Source organism: Phalangium opilio, unplaced genomic scaffold (genome assembly GCF_054372755.1).
Source record: "Phalangium opilio isolate 3A_F unplaced genomic scaffold, DU_Popi_V2 ptg000037l_1, whole genome shotgun sequence".
Classification (NCBI taxonomy): domain Eukaryota; kingdom Metazoa; phylum Arthropoda; class Arachnida; order Opiliones; family Phalangiidae; genus Phalangium; species Phalangium opilio.
Window position 1 is genome coordinate 7,645,400 of NW_028324160.1, and position 20,209 is coordinate 7,665,608.

The 20,209-nt window shown below is 39.6% G+C and overlaps 3 protein-coding genes across 3 annotated transcripts; 1 reads left to right on the forward strand and 2 right to left on the reverse strand.

Annotated features, from left to right (window-relative positions):
• The first annotated feature begins 242 nt into the window (after nucleotides 1-242).
• On the forward strand, nucleotides 243-3,492 carry LOC149684092 (uncharacterized). Its single transcript, XM_089871309.1, has 4 exons — nucleotides 243-557; nucleotides 852-1,379; nucleotides 1,492-2,008; nucleotides 2,069-3,492. Exons 1-4 carry the CDS (start codon nucleotides 243-245, stop codon nucleotides 3,490-3,492), a joined length of 2,784 nt encoding a protein of 927 aa, XP_089727435.1.
• A 3,759-nt stretch (nucleotides 3,493-7,251) lies between these two features.
• Nucleotides 7,252-8,030, reverse strand: LOC149684093 (uncharacterized protein F54H12.2-like). Its single transcript, XM_089871310.1, has 2 exons — nucleotides 7,701-8,030; nucleotides 7,252-7,650 (listed from the first exon to the last, which is right to left on the reverse strand). Exons 1-2 carry the CDS (start codon nucleotides 8,028-8,030, stop codon nucleotides 7,252-7,254), a joined length of 729 nt encoding a protein of 242 aa, XP_089727436.1.
• A 98-nt stretch (nucleotides 8,031-8,128) lies between these two features.
• On the reverse strand, nucleotides 8,129-8,572 carry LOC149684094 (uncharacterized protein F54H12.2-like). Its single transcript, XM_089871311.1, has one exon. It carries the CDS (start codon nucleotides 8,570-8,572, stop codon nucleotides 8,129-8,131), a length of 444 nt encoding a protein of 147 aa, XP_089727437.1.
• Between the last annotated feature and the right edge of the window lie 11,637 nt (nucleotides 8,573-20,209).

The window sequence follows — 20,209 nt, forward strand, 5'->3', positions numbered from 1 at the left end:
CCCCCGCCCCGTTTCGGTCGACGACTCTAGAGCGTCGGCGAGTTTTTCACAGCCCACTCTAGCTGACTTGACCAAGCGGGAGACCAAAGCGCTACAAGCTCTCATGGAGCGATGCGACGTAACATTGAAGAAACCCCAGCCGAAGGAACCTGCATCCACCACGCCGGACAACCCTCCGCCGCCGACTCTCATGTCACATCTGCGATAAGCGGTTCAACGGTCACGACGAGTTGAACGCCCATATGCCGGGCCACTATCAAGATCCCGACTCCCTGGACGATCTAACAAACCAGGAGAACCAGGATCTCCACGACTTTATGGATACGGTGGAAGTGGACAATCCACAACCTATCACCGCCGCAGTTGACGCACCTATACCTGATCAACTGGAGGAGTTGGACGTATTGCATAATGCGATATTCTGCGCTAGGTTTACAACAGCAGCGGTAGAAACCGATGTAGACCTTTATGTTAACAGGCATAGGGCGGCTATAGAAGAGTATCTTAAAGATAAATTAGCTCAGGAAAAAGGGATAAAATGGTATTTAACTGTTCGGGTACGTTACACGCGTGAATTGGGGAATTCCGAACAGGATGTGGAATGTTTAATTTATCATAGGACTCGAAATCTCTCCATTCTAACCCCTGACGTTATTCCGGGACAAATAGATTTAGGGGTTTTAACTTTGAAACGTTAAATTGAGGAATACGAAGCGCAAGGTAGTGGTTGGGTACTAGATAGAATTATGTTCCTTCAAGTTAATATTATAGCATATATTCCATTACGCGGGGAAACGTATTTCGAAACCCCTAAATAAATAGCCTCTAAATTAGCGCTTCTTAATATAAAGAACTCTGACAATAAGTGTTTCCTGTGGTCAGTTCTAGCCCATTTACATCCCGTCAATTATACTAATAACCGTAATCGTGTTGAGAAGTATCTACCATTCCAAAACGAGTTAGACTTGACAGGGCTTAAATTTCCCGTAGAAGTAAATGCAAGGGTGTTGGAAAAGTTTGAGCAGTTAAATGATTTATCCGTTAATATCTTTGGCTATGAAAATGAGGTTTTCCCCCTCTACATTAGTTCGAACAGGGTTGATGAAGCCCGTCAAATAGATTTGATGTTACTAACCCAGGGGGAAAAGAAGCATTTTTGTTTAATACGTAGTTTGAGCCGTCTTATGTCTTCGTTAACCGCACATAAGGGTACAGCCTTCTACTGCCGCTATTGCCTTCACCGATTCTCCGGTAGTGCTAACGCCGAACGAAACCACAATGAACATGTTAAAGAGTGCAGGATACATGGACCGCAAAAAATCGAAATGCCAGTAAAAGAACCTATCCTGGAGTTTAAAAACATCGCCTGGCAGCAAAAAGTAAGTTCCATTTATTATTATTTTCACCTAAGAAACAAACTAAACACGTGTTAGAGCATACGTTGTGAAATCCACTGCGTGATATTAATGTTTGCTATTTCTATTCCTCTAGGTTAAATTCGTTATCTATGCTGATTTCGAGTCAATCTTAAGCAAATTACATCGATGCGATCCGGACGTTAACCTCTCTTCTACCACAAAAACTTCGCAGCACATTGCCTGCGGGTTCAGTTACGTCATCGTGGCACAAGATGGCTCAGTTTCAAAACCTGTGACGTACCGAGGGATGGATGCTGCGGAAAGGTTTTTGCAGATCCTCCTTCTTGAGGATTCTATCATCCAGGAGAAAATTAAAGCCATCGTACCCATGAACTTATCTAACTCCGAGATGGCGGAATTTTCTTCCGCTCAACTATGTTATCTAAGCAGGAAGTCGTTCACCCCCGACGACTGCAAAGTTCGAGACCACGACCACACGGACGGAGCCTACAGGGGAGCGGCTCATAGTTCCTGTAACTTGAAGTTGAAGACGTTGAAATTCGTTCCAGTGTTTATGCACAATCTCTCCCGCTACGACGCTCATCTCATTATGGACAAAATCGGGCTTTTTAAGAGAGAGCAAATTAGATGTATCCCTACTAATTCCGAAACCTACATTTCATTTTAATTGGGCAATCTACGATTTCTAGACTCAATCAGGTTTATGCCGGCCTCGCTCGAGTCCCTCGTCTCCAACTTGGCCAAGGGAGGTGCGGACAAGTTTAAATGCCTAAACTCTGTCTTCAAGCCGGACGAAGTGGAGCATTTACTGAGGAAGCAAGTTTACCCGTACGATTATTTCGACTGCAAAGAGAAGTTCAACGAGACCGAATTACCAGCCAAGGAGGCCTTTTTCAACTCTCTGACCGATGAAAAGGTTAGTGATGAGGATTATTCTCAGGCTCAAACAGTTTGGGAAAAATTCCGATTCGCTAACCTCGGCGAGTACAATGATCTATACGTCAAAACCGACGTTTTGCTCTTGGCGGACGTATTCGAAAATTTTAGAGCCATGTGCCTAGAATACTATAAATTAGACTGCGCTCATGCCTTTACCGGTCCCGGTTTTGCTTGGCAGAGTGCCTTACGTATGACCGGAGTTAAACTAGAACTATTAACAGACCCCGATATGCACCTTTTTATCGAGAAGGGTATCAGAGGAGGAGTTTCTCTGATAACCCACAGGTTGGCCGAGGCAAATAACAAGCATCTTCCTGAAACCTACGACGCTTCGAAACCTAGCTCCTACATCACCTACCTCGACTGTAACAATCTTTATGGAACAGTAATGTGCCACCATCTACCTATGAGGGGTTTCCGATGGTTGCAGCCATGTCAGGATTTCACCAGAGATGTGGTTCTTAACCATCCTGACGATGACCCTCAGGGTTTCATTTTAGAGGTAGATCTTGAATATCCGGAAAGTTTACACGAAGAACATAATTGTCTCCCGCTCGCCCCTGAAAGGCGTGTTATTACCGCCGGAGAACTATCTCCTTATTCAATAGACCAATTAAACAAACTAAAACTTAAGATTAAAGACAGTCATCCCAAGTTAGTTCCTACTCTTTATAACAGAGAAAAATACGTGCTCCATTACCGGAATCTCAAGTTCTACCTCGCTAAGGGTATGAAATTAGTGAAAGTTCACCGTATCCTCACGTTTGAACAAGGAGCTTGGTTAAAACCCTTTATCGAGTTTAACACAGAGAAGAGGAAGATGGCTTCAAACACGTTTGAGAAGGACTTTTTCAAACTTTGCAACAACTCCGTGTTTGGAAAAACAATGGAGAACCTGAGGAACCGAATAAACTTTGATCATGTTCAGACCCGGGAGAGGGCTATCAAGAAGGCGAATTCTCCGACGTTCGAAAGGTTCACCATCTTCAAGAATGACCTAGTTGGAATTCACCGACTGAAGAAATCCCTGACTTTAGACCGACCCATTTACGCAGGCTTCACCATTTTAGACTTGTCGAAACTGCTTATGTATGATTTTCATTATAACACAGTCCGTGCTAAATATGGCGAGGCAGCCAAACTTCTTTTCACGGATACCGATTCCTTGACGTAACATATCTTCACCGACGACCTTCCTCGGGACTTTGCCGAGAACAAAGAGATGTACGACTTCTCCGACTACCCCAGGGACCATCCACTCTTTAGCGAGGAGAACAAGAAGGTTCTGGGGAAGTTTAAAGATGAACTCAATGGAGTACAAATCCAGGAGTTCTGCGGACTCCGTCCGAAGATGTACTCCATCCTGTCGTCGAAGGGGGAGAAGAAAACAGCGAAGGGGGTTTGTCGTCGTGTGGTAAAGAAGAAGATACGTCACGTCGACTACAAGGAATCCCTACTTCAACGCAATCTCACCGTTGAAGAAATGAAGAGGATTGTAAGTCAGAAGCATGAACTGTTCTCGGTAACTCAGAGAAAGCTTGCCCTGAACCCGTGCGATGATAAGCGATACATCATCGACGGTGTATCCACTTTCTCGTTAGGGCACTTTAAAATTAGGGGCCTATAAAAGCGAGTTTTCCTCCGTGGCATAGCCCGGTTTCTCGCTTTACGTAAATTATTTTTTCAAATATAATAGAATTGTGAAACTTAAATATCTTAATAAATAACTTAGAATTGTATAACTTAAATATCTTTCGTGTAAATATGTATATGTAAATATGTATAAACTTTTTTTCTTTTTTAATAAATTTTTGAATGTTTTTGAAAATAAAATAAATATATTATGTCGAAGTATTCTTATTCAAATTTTTCCTACTCTTTTAATTTTTCATGTACGAGGAGGGGAGAGGGGCCTGGCCTCCCCGCGAGACGGCGCGCGCGAGTGAATTAATCCGCGCGGGGAAATATTTAAATTCCGCGCGCGTGCGCGACGCGTGGTTATCTGTAAAAAAAATATTCATGACTCTATTTGTTTTAAAAAAACTTTATTGCAAATCTCTTATACATAAATTCCAATATCATTTTATCATTCGAATCTTTATCAGTTTTAAACTTTGAACAAATATCAAACAATTTAATACCTCTACATCTGAACAAAGAAAAATAAATACAATATCCACCACAAGTATTGGGGAAATCTCCTTGAAACTGCTTTGAATTAAAAGTTACCGTAAGACTATTACGTTCCACGAAATCATTAAATTCAAACATGTCGGGAGGGTTTCCGAAACTGTCGAAAAACTCTGTATTTTGTCGACTTGAAAAACATATACAAGTCCAATGCATGCCTTCGGTTTTTGAAGAGCCAGTATTTACAATATAGAGTGAAGGGAAAAATTTTACTTTCTGGGGTAGCTGGTCGGCGGCAAAAACACCTCGAAACAGATCTTTGGTGAATTTATCCTTTTGCATAATTTTAGTTATTTGCAGTGTGTCCATTTTTACCTCTCCGAGTGACGTATGTCACGGAGAGGTTCTGTAACGATCGTGTGTGTCTGTGTGTGTGTCTGTTGTTACACCCACGTGACCGCGTTCGCAGTTTCCAAATCGGAGCAAACGTGTTCGCCATTTCCGAACTGCTTTCACAGTCACGGAAATGGCTACTCTACTTGAGTTCTCACACCACCATCTTCTGGTCTTTGTCCATCCCACACGGACACCAGTCTGTACTTACTGGCTTCTAAACACCACCATCTTCTAGTCTTTCGCCCATTCCACATGGACACCAGTCTGTACTTACTGGCTTCTAACACCACCATCTTCTGGTCATTGTCCACCCCACATGGACACTAGTCTGAACACACTGGCTTCTAACACCACCATCTTCTGGTCTTTGTTTTTGTCCATCCCACATGGACACCAGTCTGTACTTACTGGCTTCTAACACCACCATCTTCTGGTCATTGTCCATCCCACATGGACACCAGTCTGTACACACTGGCTTCTAACACCACCATCTTCTGTTCTTTGTTTTTGTCCATCCCACATGGATACCAGTCTGTACACCTGGCTTCTACACCACCATCTTCTGGTCTTTGTTTTTGTCCATCCCACATGGACACCAGTCTGCACACCCGGTTTAAGACTTTCGCGGCGATCAGCTAGGGTTACGAAAAACGTCTAGCCTCCCTAGGGTGGGTTGTCCACGATAGGTTTTCGCAATTGCGGTTGTTCTTGCTTTTAAAAGTAGTTCGACACCCTTATATACTACCTATTTGAGTAAAGCGAAGCAACCGGCGTATGCTTCATTTCAAACGCCAATATTAGTCAAGTCTCTCAAGAATGTTTAATTGTTCTTTTTTAAAACGATGTAACGTTCAATAAGGCGAATAACTAACGAAGAAAATATTAAATATTAATTATATTTATTTTAATATTTAAGATAATCTTGTTTCTCTATTCAAAATTTTGTCTGTGTGTGTCCGTCCGTTGTTACAGTAGTGCGCTGCGTTAGAAGTTCGTTTTGTTTTGATGTGTAGAGGAATCCTACAGAACCATAATATTCCCTTTATCTTTAATATAAAGTGAATATGTGGAAATATTTTTCGTAATTATGATGCATTTAGTACTTTTGTAGCTTTAAAGCTCTATTTCATTTTGATATTCCAAAGATTTTTTTTAATATTATTATTTAAAATGGATGTTTATATATTACTTAAGCTATACTACATCTGTTTATAGCATAATTCTTTCTATTGTGAATACAAGCACAACGCTACTATGTTGGTCAAATTAACTTTTATTTGTCAATAGGCCTAGTGAACCAAAAAGTAAACGCTTGGGTTTGGATTTCGTTTCTGTAATGCAGAGACATTAACGGTTCAGAGTGAGCCGAAAGTTAAATACACTTTAGGCTTAGAAATTATAATCATGGTGGAAATCTGGGCCGCGTTCAGCAGAGCCCAGCGCTGTTAGCAGTGTCCTACATAACGGGATTCTGATTTTGAATTTTGACGTCACGGTCCTTAGCGCTTAGCTAGCGCGGTCTTCAAAGAAAATAGTCGGCCCTTTGGATAACGTGACGTAAAACGCGTATTTCTCAGCTTGGCGAAAAAACCATGGAGGAATTAATACAAATAGCTCTATGGGACTACAGCTATTTAATTGGCGTGAAACCAGTTGATCACGCGAGAATTTTAAGAGATATGTTAGTTTCTAATTTTAATTAAAAAAAGTTGTTATCTATCTCTATAAATATGTTATCATAAAATTTTTGTTAAGCCTTGGTATATTGCACGCTTTATTGCGCTAGCGTCATTTATAAAACGCCGATGACCGGAGAAAAGCTATGACGACAGAGCTCACCGGTAAAATTTCCATATTCCGCTGTCTTTTTTGGTGAGCTCTGCTGAACGCAGCCCAGACCAGTGAAAGGTCTGATCGTAACCGGATAATAGCTTCGTGTTTTCATGCTTTTTATGGTACGCATTAATTTTCAGTGTGTGTAGCCACAAATAAGGTTTGGTTTTATGTAACGTTAACAGTCATGTTGACAAACTAAGAAAATCGTTGAGATGAAACGAGAGGATAGTGTTTACATGGCAACCCTGTTGTGAATATGGCTTTGAACATAGAGGGCATACAGTTGAGGAGTAGAAAATTGGGCCTTTACAAACACGTAAAGGTAATATCCCTCCAAAGTTTTATCTCTTCATTTCCCGTTTTTCCCCCATCGGATGATTTTAATGTGTACAAGTATATCATTATTGGATGTAAAATGTCGTCTGATTTACAGTATATTTGCTATGCTTTGTATACTGCTTTAATATTTCATAAATTTTAACTTAAGAAACATTTCCATATCTGGGTAAATAAGTTTGTAAGTAGTCGTCTTGACTCGGAGAGGTAATATTTTGGTTTTCCCAACTTGTTTTTAATTGTAATCGTAAATAACTGTTCTATTTTTATCAATCTCGATTAAATTCTGAAACTCAGAGTAATATAGAACTGTGATAGTCTTGGGCAAGTCCTTGGCGAATTTTAATTCCAATCGCAAGTTACCGTTCCTTATCAATTGAAATTGAGAAGTTGAACTACTGAGGTCGGCGCTTAAATCAAAAGCAAATATGCAATTCCCATTGGGGAATTCCTCCCGTGAAATATAATTTCCTACGTCCAATAACCATTGCGAGGTTTGAGTAAAGAGATTAGTATAAGATCTCATATATTGACCACCAGAAAAGTTCGGGGTAAGAGGTTTATGGGGGACGCTAGCTCCGTCAAGGTACAAGGCAATATGATTTAAATCAAAATGTTGAAAATCAAACGGGGACTTTTGTATACACCCAAATAAGCATTCTGGTCTACAAGAGCGAAAAGAACTCTTTTAGGTAGTTGACCCATGAATAAATTATCTCTAACGCATATTTTGGTACCACTGTTAATTGAAAAAGAGTTACATTCCGTGCGAATAATTGGGTATTTCATAGTTGCCAGTTCCAGACATTTGGCATGCGCTATAAGTACTTCCGAGGGTAATTTTACTTTGCGAACATAAAGAGATGCCAACTCGTAAACTACTTTCCATTTAACCGCCCCTTCCGCGTGTATGCAAAATTCGTTTGGACTTTTAACAAACTTGAATTTAAGATCCGTCATATTTGGAATATATCTAGGTTGTTGACAAAGATCCAAGTGTACAGTTCCTACCATATCGATTGTTCCATTTCTAGCAAAGGCTGCCCTTGTTTTAAATCCATCGTTCAGCTAGCTAGCTAATTGGACCAAGTCATCTTGCGACTTATTGCCACTTATCCATCCAACTCGTCAAATTTTCCAGCTGTGTCTTTGTAAAACATGGAACTAGTAAGAAAACTACTTTTGGCCGGTCCTCCGTATGTCACTGCCGTTTGAAACATGGCCTTGTACGGATAGTTTTGCGGCGATGGTGTGACCGATCTCTCTTGCGCCGAAAGGTGTACTTCGCTGAAAAGACTATGCAGGAAATTATTTACCGGTCCCACTTTAATCAGGCAGCGGCCGGGTTGGAGATGTAGTAAAGTCTTGGACAAGTCCAAATACGCGTCGGAACTACCAGCCACGGTAAACGTGATTGTCGAATTTTCATTAATGTTAGATATTGGGCTGTATTCGACCCATTCTCCATTCAGAATACTGGTATTGGTAAGGGGTACGTCGAAAAGTTCGACTTCGCTACTGATTGACCCATGCGAACCAGGGTGGACATGTGTCATTATATTTTTTAGGTAAAAATATCTGGATGTTTAAAGTATGTTGGTTTCCTCTTTCTTGTCACGACTGAACTGACGAGTGATCTAGACCTACGCTTCCTTTTATTACCATTCCCCGTCATTTTTCGGATTTCTTCCGCCGCACTAAGGGCGACGTCTTTAGCCGCGGCTTTTTCTGTGAGATTTTACAGATGCTTTTACAGGAATCCCGCTAGCTACGTCAGTCACGACCTTCGCACCTGTGTTCAAAAACGTTTTACCGAGGTAACTGGCACCCCTTTTGAGTAGAGGCATAGCCCGCCGGAATGCCGATGAAATGAAGTTTCCCAATCCGTACCCGTGTTGCACCGGAAGTCCCCTGTATACTGCCAAAGAATGACCAATTCGGGAATGAAAGTGTTTATAATAATCAAATTTTCCACCATGTCCGATCTGGTTTAAAACGTGTTGATCGTAGTCCGATTGGTTAAAGGACATATTTGATTTGACGATGTTCTTCATCTAACACTTCAAGTGTGAATGATATTCGAGTCCGTTTTAATTTATAACGGTGACCACATCCTACGTGGTCTAAAATGTAGCGTAACGTGAACTCTCCCTCTAGCGAACTCTATGGGAGTACCGAGCTCACTCATTATGTTAACTTCAATTGACTGGAAAGTATTGCAGGCGAGGGGGAGGTAGTGTGGTCTAGGAAAATCTTTGTCTACCGTTTCTCCGTCATTACCCTGCACGCTAACGATTCTTAGTAGAGGTATGTATACATCCCCCACGGGTCTACTCTCGACCACGTCGCTATAAACAAAGAGTGAATGAACTAATGCGTCGAGGTCAAAGGGGTACTTAGCTATGGTAGACTGAGAAAAAGTCGTGGATTCTGTGGAATCTTTCGAAAGTCCAAGAATAACAGCTAACTCCCCCGGTATAGTTAACAAATAATCCTCTTTGAGAGAAATTTGTACTCTTCGTATGCGTTTTATGTAACTAAAGGAATACTTGAGCTGGGCGGGAATTGAAGGTTCACGCGTAATAACGCCTGACACGTCATCCTCGACGTAGTTAAGCTGCTCGATAAGGTCCTGGATATTACCATAATATCCAGCGGGTAACTCTATAATTGTAGAATATACTACTTTACCATTACTCACGAGTATAAGAGAGCATGTCTTACTCAAATTATCCCAAGTGTGCGGGTAGCTAATTTCCGCTAAGCCTACTTCGTAAAATCCTTCCAGTTTTACGGGTTCAGGGAGGTATGTCCTGAAATTACTTCTCGTATTGTCGGGAAAATACCTCATCGACGAGTCGGAAGTTAAAGTGATGTAAAAGCTCATACTATATCTATTTCCCGAACCCAACTGTCAAAAGACGGAGAGTATCCTTTCCAACGTACTAGCTTCTCTAGCGTCCCGTCGGGTCTGCGACGTTTCCTCAAGATCTTTTCAATTTTAAACACGCTAGAATTTAGGTCTTTACCCACTTTCTGTAATTGGTTCCGAATTCAAATCCTGGATCTTATACACCGGTGGACTGCGGGGTAATCTCTCCACCACTTTGAAAAGTTCTTCAGACCACGTGGGCAAGTAACCCTTCTCGAAAATATTCTTATGTTTACTTATCCGAACTACGTCACCAATATCGAAAGGATACTTTAATGGTGGAGAGAAGTCTATATCGCCGTAAAGGTTTTCCCATACCCGTCTCGATGTTTCGGGTGTGACTTCAACAGGTTTACACTTTATGGATCGATGATAATTGTTATTATAAGCCTGAACCATGTCTTTAAGAGCGTCATTGTACTTATAGGTATTGTTTTCCGTGAAATACCGATACATGCGACTTTTTAGAGTTCTGTTGAACCTTTCAACTATCGTAGCTTTCTGTTCGGAATCCGGGGCAAAGAACTCAATCCCCCTTCTTTTCAACTCTCTCTGAACATCCCTGCATATGAACTCATTTCCGTGGTCACTTTGCACTCGCTTTGGCGATCGACCAGAATCTAGAATAGCCTTAAAAGCCCTAAGGATGGTTGGTCCTTTCTTGTCCTTGGTTGCTACCACAAAGGCGTATTTACTGAAAACGTCAATGCAGCATAGAAGGTACCTGAACCCTGTATTGTGACGAGTTAGGCTTTTCAAATCAGCTAAGTCAATCTGCCACTGTTCATCAATCCCATAAACTATTGTCCTATTTCTCTTAAAGTTTTTTCTAGCATTCCTGTGTAATGTATACGTATCTTGGGTTTTTAAAAATGTCTCTACGTCTTTTACCGTAACTTTAACCCATCCTCTTTAGCCGCTCGGTATAGCCCGAGAACACTCCCGTAGGAACCCGGGTCAGAAACCTTGGAATAAATCTCTTTTAGTCTATCCATTAAGGGTGCGGTTTGTTACACTACTATAATGCCAGAAGAGAAAGTCGCTAACTTCTATAATTAGGAATATAGCAATTACTAAAACTACAGTTAAAATTTTAGGTGATTTAAAAAATGTGTCTACTAGGCTGGCTAACGCCACAAAAGTACCCACCTGGTTATCACAACCTTCCATATCGGGTTACTTAAAATGAATGAAACGTGGAATGTAAATGAAACGTATTTTATTAAAAAAACAAATGCTACAAGCTTATCCAATTTCTGAAACCTTCACCAGTCTGGGATGGGAAATAATAATCCTCCTTCACCTTCTCCACCTCTTCTTTCTCCACTTTTTCTTTCTTCGCTTCACTTTTATCAGGTGGGGGTAGGTCTGTTTTTCTAATTTTAATTAATTTTCGCGGTACATTAGCCTCATACAAAAGTTTGTAAAACTGTGAGGCGCCAATGACGAGCGACCATTTTTTAGAACTCGCCGCAGTGTAAGCGAATAAATCAATTAAATTGGAACCGACGATTTTACGATTCTCATATATTAATTCCCCGGCGTGTGTCCATCTTATTTTTGATATATGGTCCATCCATTTATACAAGTTCAAACAATCGACTGCGCTATAGGAGGGAACCGAAGAGACGATTTCAGAACTCCAATTCTGGTTTTTCGCTGGTTTCACTTTCTTCTTTTTCGCCGTTTTACTAATTTCCCTCGAAAGTACGTGGTTATATCTTAATAATTTGTCAGTATCGTTTAATTTAGCATCGTTAATGACAGATTTCAACTTATCATCCTTCTCTAACTCCATCGAAATGTCGACTTTGAAACCACTATTTGAATTTAACCTATTATACGTGTCTTCAGAAATTAATAACATTTCTCGCGCCATTCTATTTTATTGCGCGACTTCCGCACCTGATAGATAGTAAGGGTCCAAGGAGTAAAGGGATGAAGCCCCCTTTTTGAATTAGTATTTTCTTCTTTTTTGAATTAGGGATTTTCGACGTAACTCGTCTTATGGCGTGTCGATGTTTCTTCAACCGCCGCTTCTCGTTTTCTGAAAGAGGGACATTACCCTGTAGGATATTTATACAACACTCGGCAATAGATTTTATAGCTTCTTTATAAGAATATTTTATTGCGGCATTTCTCTGACACCCATTACATTTTGATATATAATTTAAAAAATTTAAATGTTCGCGTACTCTCTCCGATGGAGCCATGTGCCTAGCCTCGCAGCTTTCACCAGGGTGCAGTTGTTGTCGTTCCGGTGGTACGTGCAGGGTTTGGGGGTCTCGCAGTCCTCGATGGTGGTCAGTTTCGGACACCCGTACTCCTCGGCGTTGGTAACGTCCACTCCCAAGACCCTGGATAGAACCAAAGCTTTCTCCGCCCCCTTCGTAACGAAGGATGATGCTTTCTGGCGAATGTACTCGCCTACTTCCTGCAGCGTTTCGTAGGGATAATCTCCCTCCTCGAAACTTAGGTCGCAAATGTTGCGAGACAGCCAGCGAACCTGTCTTTTATCCTTAATAGATAGTTCCGAGAATGGACATGGTGATTGGAAAATCCAGACGTCATAGGCTGCATCCTCCTTCAAGTACATTGAGAGCTCCTTAACGATCCATTCCCCCTTGACCCTGAAAAAGTTCGCTTCCAGGATGGCCGTCATTTCGGTATGAATACCGTTGCTTGTTGCCCTGGAATTATACCTGTTCTTAATCTATGATTATCCGGGGTGTTGGCCTTAAGGTCTACAAAGAGATAACCGTAGGGTTCAGATGTCGCCTGTCTAAACGCGTCCACTACGTATTTGCTATTACCCGGTGAAATTTGTCTCGAAATATTAACAATGGCGGATTGATCACGCGGTGCTTTAAATATGACCAAGTAATGGGCGTTAAGGTTCAGGGTACGTATTTCCTTTCCAGGGTAATATAGATTCTGCATTAAAATTAGAACAGAAGTGTTTCTATGGTGGGAGCCTCTAATGAAAAGATTTGTCACATCCTTATTATTCGCTATTTCACATAATAGATCGTCTAGTATAACGAAATTCCTCACACTAGCATCTAAGGTGCTAACATCCAATAATCCCTCGTGGAATTCCAAATTCAGGGTATGGGATAGTATGGTACCAGGGGTAAATAACGAAAGGAGTTAGAGACGCTAGCGTCCGTAGTGTAGAATACAGTGGGACTTTCAAACGTAGACTCAGAAAAGAGAATACGCCTCGGTCGCGCCGTCTATAATTCAAAATAAGTATGATATTTTCCAACGAATAGCGTGGCAGCAAAGTTTCGAAAGTCATGCTGGGATATCGATTTTCTCCTGTCTGCTAGTGTTCGTCTGCTTACGACTGAGTGGCAATTAGGCTTCGAGTAAAGTTTATTCATTAAGGTGCAGTTGAATTAGAAACATGCAACTTTAAAGTTGGTAAATTCCTTATTCGATAATGAAATGGAATTAAATGTCGTTTTTGCATCCTTCAATACAGTTTTAGTTGTGTTAATTTCTTTAGTCACAGATTCAGTCGATGATCCTGATCCCACAGTTCCCCCTGGCACTGACTCTGAAAAATCACTCAGCCATGGCTCACTGGGCCGACTCTGTAACCGTGCACTTACGGCAAAACAAGCTTGAACACATTTTGAGGATTTCCCCGGCTTCAAATTGCAAATTGTTGACTTATCTTTCTTCTTTAAATCGCTGTTTTCTCGCGATTGAATATAATAATTATATTGAGTTGATTTATGAGACGACTTCACAACATCGACACCCGCCATTTTATGATTTTACTTTACCCAGAATACCTTGCGGCGCGAGATTTTAAGGCAAAACTTTTAGGGTTCTGGTCTTATTTAAAATACAGTTCCAAAGATGGCACTATGTTAGTTACAAATTCTATGACGTTTCATGGTCCCACTGTATTCTACACTACGGAAGCTAGCGTCTCTAACTCCTTTCGTTATTTACCCCTGATGGTACTAAAAAGATTCGACTGATATTCCGTGTAACACCAAATTATTCTTTCTGGGGTAGGTGAAATACATATATCTCTATGCTTAATTAACTCTCCTACAAAAACACTCTTCCGACATCCCGTGACCCCGGCTACGAGTCCGGTAAATGGGTGTTTCATACTTAAATCCATATCGATAAATGAGGAAAAAATGAACCGAACACTGATAATATATCCTAGGGGGAAACTGGCAAGGCTTAACTGAGATGTTAAAAAAGAAAATCAGTACTTACAATTTGACTGATTCCATTTCTGTATGATGGGCTATGTATATCCAGTACAATTCAACGTCTTGTAGTAAGGCTTGGAGAGTTGTACCTTATCTTTAAACCTACCCTGTCTTTTATACCATCCTATCACGCGTCCTATCATGTATATTTCAGTCACAACGCCAAAAGTTAACATGACGCCTGTTTTCTAATTTCCCCAGCCACGTCATGGAATTATCCCTGAAAATTTCCACGCCATTCACAAAGTCAACATGGTGTCAAGCTTTCCCCACGTTTTGTCCGCCGAAAAATCTGGCGTGAGGACGCCATCTTGGTGTCGGGCGCCAATTTGGGTGTCAGGCGCCAAATCTGGTGTGAGGACGCCATCTTGGTGTCAGGCGTCAACGGGGTGTCAGGCGTCAACAGGGTGTCAGGCGTCAACTGGGTGTCACTGACGTGAAAGACTCTTTTACATACTACTCCTTTTAAAATGCACGAACAAAAAATATCAACTCACCACAATTCTCTCATATTCATTCCTACTCCCTTCAATTACGATAGAAAAATTTTATACTGTCTAAGGCAGTTCTCTTTCATGACGACGCCACAACCAACAACAGGCTAGGTCAAACTAAGACCCACATCGTAGATGTTCATCATACGATGTGGCTAAAAACGGAATTTCTAAAAATAAATACCAGTTAAAATTGAATGAACAAAGGACTATTGTAAAGCACTGAAATTCCCCGGCACGCCAAATATCATTAAAAAGAAGTAGTTTTACTACTACATAGACTATAAAATATTTTGGTAGTTGAAGATTTCTTTGAAATGTTTGGAATTATTACTTTAAATACAACTACAATTTAAAACGGTTTAATGCTTTCTTGTCAATATGCACGAATATTTCACCAATCCTGCAGACTAGCCAGTATGGAACACAAACAAGTTAAGAAAACCAATAAATTACCTTTCCGTGTCCAGAGGAGAACTTCTTACAAGCCTATTTACGGAATTATTTATCTTTTTTGAAGTTAGAATTTATGAATTATTAAAGATGCACTCAAAGAATAGCGAAAATAAAGTAAAGCAGACGACATTTTATATCCAAAAAGATTAGTATTTTACAAATGGCAGTCAATAGGGAAAAATAAGGAAATTAAGAGTATAAATTTCGAAGAGAAATTACTTCTTTAGTCGAATACTCGGCTCAAAACACGACGTGGAATTCCCAGCAGTCAAAAATAGTCCGTCCGACACCAAATCTTATCAATCGGCCAGATAGAGTTATCGAACCGTCGGTCCAAGTTACTCCATGTCCAATTCATTGAGTAGTCGATGAACACTCGATTAGAATCAAGCGAGATTAAAGTAGGCTCAAATCAGACTTGTCTGCTGTCTGGCGGAATATTGGATTACCGTCACTTAACCGACTAAAAACGAACAAATCGGGCAGCCGCCAGAGAAAGAGACGCGAGTCACTTAATGTATTTTGTGCATGGTATTTATGGGGCGCGTCACTACACCGACTTGAAACCTTTTCGATGTAGATAACCCTCTGTATTAGATCATAATACGGGTTGATACACTGTCGTCTCTTTGCATGCTCGTGATTCAAAAGGGGCTATAGCGCTGGCACATAAAAGTGATACGTAGGCAAAATTTTAGCGCCTTGTCTTTCCCCCTTAGTTATATCGAAAAGGTCTATTACTCTTACTCTATTAACTATGAGACAAAAAACAAGATTATATCAAATATTTAGTTAATTGTATACATTTTCTTCGTTAATTATTGACATCATTGTGCGTTACATCGTTTTAAAGAAAAACAAACTGGTATAACATTTTTGAGAACCTTCTCTAAAATTAAGGTTTAAAGTGCAGCGTATGACACTTGTTTCGCCTCACAGAAATCAGTAGTATAAATGGGTTTCGAATCACGGCTTAGAGTATGAGTGGCGCTGTTTCGTCAAGCTTTGGAGGAAAACCGCCATATGGAGACTAGATTTTTATCAAAACCCTACTTAGAAGCCAAAATCAATCGAGACGGTGTCTGAAAACAAATCTAATCAATCTAGTGGAGTTATCTGATGTCGGTCCAAAATACTTTATGTCCAAGCCATTGTGTAGTCAATGTGCACTCGTATAAGAATCAAGCCGACATAAAACTAACTTGTCGAGTTACATTCGGAATATTGTATTAGCGTCGCGGAACCAACACAATACTGACTAGTCGAGCAGCACTTAGAAAAGGAGATGTGCGTCAGTAAAGCGTCCATATTATATTGGTCCGTTTAGTAACGGCAAATTTTTTAATAACTGCTGCTCGACTTTTAAGTTTTGAGTCAGTTTAGTCAATCTAATACAATATTCTAACTGTTGCTCGACAAGTTAATTTGAGTCGGCTTGAAGGTCGCATTATTCTTATCTGAGTGCGCATTGACTGTTTAATGACTTGGAAATGAATCGTGGATCGACAATCCTATAACTATCAGGCCAATTGATCAGGCTTGGTGTTGGCCCGACAAGTTTATGCTACAGGGGCACGTTTTAGTTTGCAAACCTATGAATCAATTCCAAACCATTAGATTTTATAATTTCAAAGTAAAAAAATAATGTAAAAAAAACATAGTCTTAATAATATACTATGCTTCTAGGGAATAAATGTGACAACGCATAGCAACGGCATCGAGTAGAGACAGAAGGAGCAATTTCCATTTTTCAAAAAGCCGTCCATCTGGGCTAGTTGCAGTCGAATGAGATAAGGTTAAATGGCACTAAAGTATCGACAATGAGGGTCATGGGTTCGGTCTCGGAGTAACTGCTAAAAGGCTTCTTTAGAATACCGTTTCCGAACATTTAAAGCCCCTAAATCAATTAATTCATTGCCAAGTTCTCTTCGTATCGAATGAAAATATCGTTGTTTTAGTGTGGTTTGATCATAATACATTAATAACCCGCCCTTCACATCATTGCCAGTTCATTAAATTAAAAATTAATTAATCATCTTACTGGTAGAAAAATCGCCCCTTCTTGGCTATAGATTGGGGTCTTTCTTCGAATCGGGCCAAGCAGTGTCATGGTTTAAGTGGCACATCGAAATTAAACCTCTACGTTGTACGGCTGAAACTAATGTACATTACCTCAGGTTGGAAGACATTGGGATGAAATTCGCCTTGTGGGTGGGGGCGGGGCTTATGCTTGGACTCACTTCTTTCGTCTTGATCCTGGAGTACTGTAAACATTGAGTGTTATGAGGAAGAAACGACACATTGTAGAAAACTGATCGAAAACGATTTTGATCTAACCGATTAGGTAAATACCACTTGGTTCAGACTCAAATGCAAATAAATAGCACGAAAGTATTATTCACTTGATATCACAATATTGATACCACCATGTATAGTCTTATTAATACTACATTGATAACTGAAAACGAAGCAGTTAATGAAATCATTTTATAAAATTTTGTAACTGACAGATCTGAAATCTATATAAGATATTAGTTTCAATAGAAACTACATTCATATAATGCTAGTAAACTCTGAAAAATGTATTTTTTTGATGTTAAGTATCGCAAAAATGTTTAAATATGATTACAGCTAAATGACCTACTTTTTCATTTGGCTTTAATTAAGAAACGCCTCCGCTATTAGAATGCAGTGAAAAGATAGACATAAATTAGCGGTTCTGGTACGTTACATAACAGTAGCTAAGGTAAAATTTATATACCTTTCATTAGCCAATATCGTTACGTTACGTCTTAGCTATTTACTCAATTCCTATCTGTCCCGAAAGGGACGACTTAAAAAAAAACCGGTTTTTGTTACCATAGTGCGTATATAGGTTGGAAAGGCTTGGCTAAATCACAGCAAATTAAGGAAAGGAACGGAAACTATCATCAAAAAAACAATGTAGCTCTAACGAGACTATTGTAGTAGTTTTGGGAAACGTTTAATTGGGTGAATCGGAAACGAGAAATCAGGAATTTGGTGAAAAACGTTTTGATAATGGTGTTGGAATTAATTTTGGTGAAAGGGGGTGACGTTATGTATGAAAGGAAGTCTTACTTGTATTTTAGATAGGATAAAAATTCACTTATTAAAATGAAATGCACAGGAAAATAAAAAAAGCTGTGTATATGGTTTTATATCTAGCTGAAGTCGTAGATAGAACTTCGATATTATCAGGAATGTATGGAGGGGTTGAAATGGCTATTGTCAAATCCCTCATAGACGTGAAATTATCTTGAAAACAACTGGCGTAGCTTATTTTACGTTAGCGACGTCATAGACAGACGTAAAAATAGTATTTATTGCTAAAATTATATTCAATCATTCAATGGCTGCCAAAAAGTGAGAATTCGTCTGCTATCATTTTCCATCCTCTACCCTAGGTAGTTGGTCGTTCGTACTAAAGTACGAATCTAAAATCGCAAAAGTCGGCAATTTGGTTTTAGAGATACTTGTTGAATTTAGAATTTATCTTTATTTAATTTAGTTTATTTTGTAATTTCTGATTATTATCTCTTTTTTTATGAATATAATTTAATCTGTATTTTGTAACCTTAAAAAATTAGTGAAAAACCTTCTGTAACCAATATCTTAAATCCTATGTAAACCTCTATACATTGTAACACCTAGTTCCTTTTGATAAAGGTACAATAGCGAAAAACGCCCGTGTAAGCTGGGGTCATAAACACCTCAAAAACCATAAATACGAAGAGGGAATGAGTCAGCGGTTTTCTCGAAACTTTCCATCCCGTACCGTGCTAGGGGTTACACCCCTTTCCTTATCTGTTCCTCGCTCCATCTTACACCGAACTAAGAGTCCAAAAATTTACCTTACAAAAAACTAGTATAGACCGAGAGAGCTCCTTTAGTCCAGAACAAAATTCTCAACCTCCTTAGTTGGGCCCCAAATGGGCAAATTTCTTTAACTTAGCCAGCTCCAAATAAGCCAATTTACCTTTAACTTGTTTTTTTATTAGTGTTTGATTTATGTTTCATCCAAACGTCGTAAATAAATATCTTAAAGTTAGGGGTGATTTTTCAGTCGGTCACCTCAATCAAAATTGACTCTCCCACAAACTCGAAATATTCCAATTCTGCAAAACAAATTGTTCAACAAGGTTACCACAATACTAGGCTAGTTGAGATGTATAAATATGAAAAAACAAACTATATGGAAATCGGGTATTGTGTTTCATAAACATTGTAGTTTTACGGTTTGTAAAAATCACACTCTGAGTTCAGTAAAATTAATAAGGGCAATTTTGTTATCTGTTAAAATAGGTCCTTTCGAGATTGCCGACTACCGTTCTATTGTTTTAGGTATTCAAAGTCACACACTAATTAATGGAAGCTACACTATTCCTATATGTTTTAAAACCTGTTATCGGTGTAGAGGAAATCTGAGACTTATCAGCCCCTCAACGTTTTTCATGCTACCCTTGAGAGTACTTAAATTAAGAGACGAAACGTAATCGGTTCAGAGAAAGTCTGAGTGGTTAGTCTCTCGAGGTTTTCATGAGGGGCCCGTTTTGGTTTTTAATCTTTAAAAGCGAGACCCATCACAACGGTGCGACTTATTTCTACAATGTTTGGGAATTGTAATCTCTCTCCAAAAACAATATCAAATATTGGAAAATATGGTCTAAAAACTCCTATTTATTTATAATGAAAAATATACTTTTTATTGGTGTCGAAGGAAGCGTTAGTGACTCCGAAGCCTGGACAATATAAAACTTCAGACTTAATATACGGATTTAAATGAAAGTTTAATTTGAAGTGCTTTTTATGCTTAAGCAATTTAATTCGTTTTTAGTACTTCAGATGTTATTGTAGTGTTATTATGTAATTTGTAATTAAATTATCACTGTTCTTACTTTGAGGTTTTCGCCGAAATAAATTTCTTATAGACTCCGGCCATTTGGAAAATTGACCGATTTCAATTTCGACCTCGGCCCAGGCGGTTCGACCATAAACAGTTAAGGTTACTTTATCCGTCATGTTATAGGTATGAGAGCATAAACGAATATG